The 3,505-nt window shown below is 52.4% G+C and overlaps 1 protein-coding gene across 1 annotated transcript; it reads right to left on the reverse strand.

Moving 5' to 3' along the window:
- Positions 1-1,329: 1,329 nt before the first annotated feature.
- Positions 1,330-3,124, reverse strand: LOC107533543 (uncharacterized). Its single transcript, XM_087822303.1, has 4 exons — positions 2,483-3,124; positions 2,246-2,335; positions 2,108-2,200; positions 1,330-1,696 (listed from the first exon to the last, which is right to left on the reverse strand). Exons 1-4 carry the CDS (start codon positions 3,103-3,105, stop codon positions 1,330-1,332), a joined length of 1,173 nt encoding a protein of 390 aa, XP_087678429.1. The 5' UTR covers positions 3,106-3,124.
- Positions 3,125-3,505: the final 381 nt, after the last annotated feature.

Genomic DNA, 3,505 nt, shown 5'->3' on the forward strand with positions numbered 1-3,505 from the left:
ACTATCCATGACTGCTTTTTTGTCATCTCTTACATCCCTATCAAGAGACAACAGGATATAAGAGCCTAAATCTTGACATTGATGTCTTGACAGTGGGCACTCGGGGAGTCTTTTCTCTTCCCTGGGATAAGAGTAGACAGTGGGTCGCATGTAGAAGACATTTTTTAAAAATCCCAAAGGACACAGACACAGGGGAAAAGTACATGTGATTATGTGAATAATTAAAAATCAAAGATGAGCCCGGCTGGGCATGGCTCAGCAGTTGAGCGTCGACCTAGGATCCAGGTGATCGGGGTTCGATTCCCGGTCAGGGCACATGCCCGGCTTGCGGGCTAGGCAGCCGATCAATAACTCTCTCATCATTGATGTTTCTATCTCTCTCTCCCTCTCCTTTCCTCTCTCTGAAATCAATAAAGATATATTAGAAAAAAAAAAAAATCAAAGATGAAAACAACAATAATACAAATAACAGACAATTTCAAATCAAGTGAATTCAAATTTGATGTGGAGGTGAGGGAAACCTGTGGAAATGGTGGTCATGGTGACGTGATTAAAATAGTGGAGCCCAGCAATTATTCTGGGAGTAATTATAGGTGAGATCAATGAGGATGGGCTTGGTCTACACATACAGGCCCTGTGAGCAGCCTGTCCCTTTATAAAATTGGCCACATGGGAGAGGAAGGTACAGAGACAGTGGAGGAAATGACTTTAAAAAACCTAACACACATAATCACTATTATGTGATTTGGCTTCTTACGTTTTTTCTTCACTTCTTCATTTTCTTATCTCTTCTCTTGCTCTTGTCACTTTAGAGCCCCTTGTTCATCTTTAGGATCCTCTTTCAGAAATTTTCTTTGCTTTTCCTGGCCTACATCTTCTTCCACAACCTTCCTTATTCACCCTTTATCATGCTGTGATTTTCCATTTCTCTCACTATGCATTCTTACTATGCCAACCAGATCCTTCTAGCCCGTCCTAAATCCATTTCTCAAACATTTCCCTACAAGCTCCTTGATTACAGCTCTTCTCCAAGAAACTAATATCCAATTTTCCTTTATCTATCGACACATCAAATCTTTTCTTTTTCCTCAAAATGTTTCCATCTCTCTCCTTATCACTCCGCTTTGCTTCCTCTGGCCTTGGTCTCTGCCTTCACTCCCAGTAGCTCTTCATTCCCACTGTCTTCTCTTAGGCTTAGCTGCTCTCCTTCCTCTCTCATATTTACCCTTTCAGGGTTAACAGTGTTCTACTTGGCTCTAGTTTCTCTTTATTGACTTGAACACTTCCTCTGCTTCTCCGTCCTCCCTTAGCTTCAATCTTTCGTCTGCCTCATTCACCAGGGCCTTCATCTATAACCTCGTGCTTTTCCGCAGAAACAGATTCATCAGGATCACTCACTCCACCCGACATCTCAACTTCCACGCCTTCCTCAGTGTCCTCTACTTCTTGATCATTCCTTTCCAGCCTTTCAAAAGGACTTTCCATCCCAGCGTAAGTAACTTCTATTACTCTCTCATCACTAGCAGCTTTTACCACTCTTTCAATTTTCTCTTCATTTATGCTCCCTGTTCTTGAACCCTTCAGCTTCTCTCCACTAGTTCCCAGCTCCTCCCTACTGAGTCCCAGCTTCTCTGCACTTGACTGCAGCTTATCTCCAGTGGATCTCAAATCCTCTCTAGTCCCCAGCTTCTCTTCACTCCCCAACCTCCCCTCACTCAACCTCAGCTTCTCTCCACTTGACCTCAGCGTCTCTCCGCTTGACCTTAGCTTCTCTCCACTCAGCTTCTCTCCACTTGACCTCAGCATCTCTCCGCTTGACCTTAGCTTCTCTCCACTCAGCTTCTCTCCACTCGACCTCAGTGTCTCTCTGCTTGACCTCAGCGTCTCTCCGCTTGACCTCAGCCTCTCTTCACTTGGCCTTAGCTTCTCTCCACTTGACCTCAGCCTCTCTCCGCTTGATCTCAGCTTCTTTCCGCTTGACCTCAGCTTCTCTCCTCTGAACATCAGCCTCTCTCCACTTGACCTCAGCCTCTCTCCACTTGACCTCAGCCTCTCTCCACTTGACCTCAGCCTCTCTCCACTTGACCTCAGCTTCTCTCCACTTGACCTCAGCTTCTCTCCGCTTGACCTCAGCCTCTCTCCGCTTGACCTCAGCTTCTCTCCACTAGTCCCCAGCTTCTCTCTTATCAGCTTCTCTCCACTCCTCAGCTTCTCTCCACTTGACCTTAGCCTCTGTCCGTTTGACCTCAGCTTCTCTCCACTAGTCCCCAGCTTCTCTCTTATCAGCTTCTCTCCGCTGGACCTCAGCCTCTCTCCACTAGTCCCCAGCTTCTCTCTTCTGATCAGCCTCTCTCTGCTCCACCTCAGCTTCTCTCCACTTGACCTCAGCCTCTCTGCGCTTGACTTTAGCTTTTCTCCACTCAGCTTCTTTTCACCTTCTCTCCAATTGACTTGTTTTTCTCCACTTGCGCTCAGCTCCTGCTCATTCTGCCCTAGTTCATTTCCTCTGGATCTCATGTCTTCTCCACTGGTCTCCACCTCAGTAAACCCCAACTTTTCTTTAAACCCAGACTCCCTCCTAGGCCCTCTCCTAGACCCTGCTGTAGTCCCCGTACTCCCAGATTCAAGCCCTGTTCCGCCGCTGACTTCTGGCTTTCCCCACCCTTCCTCCGGGATCGCCCGCCCCAGGCCGGCGGAAGCCCGCGATGCACCAGCTGCACCGGGCGGTGGTAACCGCACACTCCTCCGTTCCGGACTCAGGCCCGACTCCCCTTTCGAGACCGTCTTCTCCACATCTTCCAGAGTCCAGTACTCAGGCTCAGGCTTCGGATTCCACAGCCTAGGCTTCTGCGTGTTTCTCCTCAGGAGCTCCTTTCTCTTCCCAATCACGATGAGCCCGTTCCAGGGCACCCACATTTTCTGCCGCAGCATCTGTGACACTCTGCTTTCGGGCTCCAGTTGGAGCCACCCGCGGACCCCGGCCCGGTAGCGGACGCCCGGGCCGCAGGCGTTGTCGGGCGCCCTCGTCCCCCTGTGCGCCTCTCTCCTCCGCTCCCTCGGGTCCCAGAGAGGAAACCCAAACGGAAACCCTTTTTCCGCATACATTATAGTCCTGAGCGAGTCCGTCACTCCCTCCCCAGCACCCCATTACCACCCCCCACCCCCCACCCCCCACCCCCTCGCCCACTCAGCCCCACTGGCCCGCCGGCCCACCCACCGCCTGGCGGGGCGGGGGCGGGGGCGAGACTGGGCTAGTGCGCACGCGCGGGCCGCGCGGGCCTGTGGGAGGGCGCAGGTCCCGCGGCGCGCGGGGCGGCGGCCTGGGGCGGGGCTGCCGCGGCGGGGACCCGGGCGGCCCAGAGCCCTGACCCCCGCACCCAGGCGGGGGCTAGTTCCCCGCCCTCTCAGTTCGGCGAGTCCCCTGAAGAGCCGGGGCCAGGACGCATGAAACGACGGGCGTTGCAGCCAATGGCGTCGCCCACAATAAACCTGGTACCCAATCCGA

This window comes from Miniopterus natalensis, chromosome 11 (genome assembly GCF_054644295.1).
Source record: "Miniopterus natalensis isolate mMinNat1 chromosome 11, mMinNat1.hap1, whole genome shotgun sequence".
NCBI classification, from domain to species: domain Eukaryota; kingdom Metazoa; phylum Chordata; class Mammalia; order Chiroptera; family Miniopteridae; genus Miniopterus; species Miniopterus natalensis.

What these genes read in the sequence shown, in the direction of transcription:
- LOC107533543 (XM_087822303.1), bottom strand. Translation starts at nt 3,105, where the DNA reads ATGTATGCGGAAAAAGGGTTTCCGTTTGGGTTTCCTCTCTGGGACCCG. An exon ending in AATGAACTAGGGCAGAATGA is followed by an intron (nt 2,336 to 2,482) that starts GCAGGAGCTGAG and finishes GCTGATCAGAAG; the next exon opens with AGAGAAGCTGGGGACTAGTG. An exon ending in ACTAGTGGAGAGAAGCTGAG is followed by an intron (nt 2,201 to 2,245) that starts GTCAAACGGACA and finishes GAAGCTGAGGAG; the next exon opens with TGGAGAGAAGCTGATAAGAG.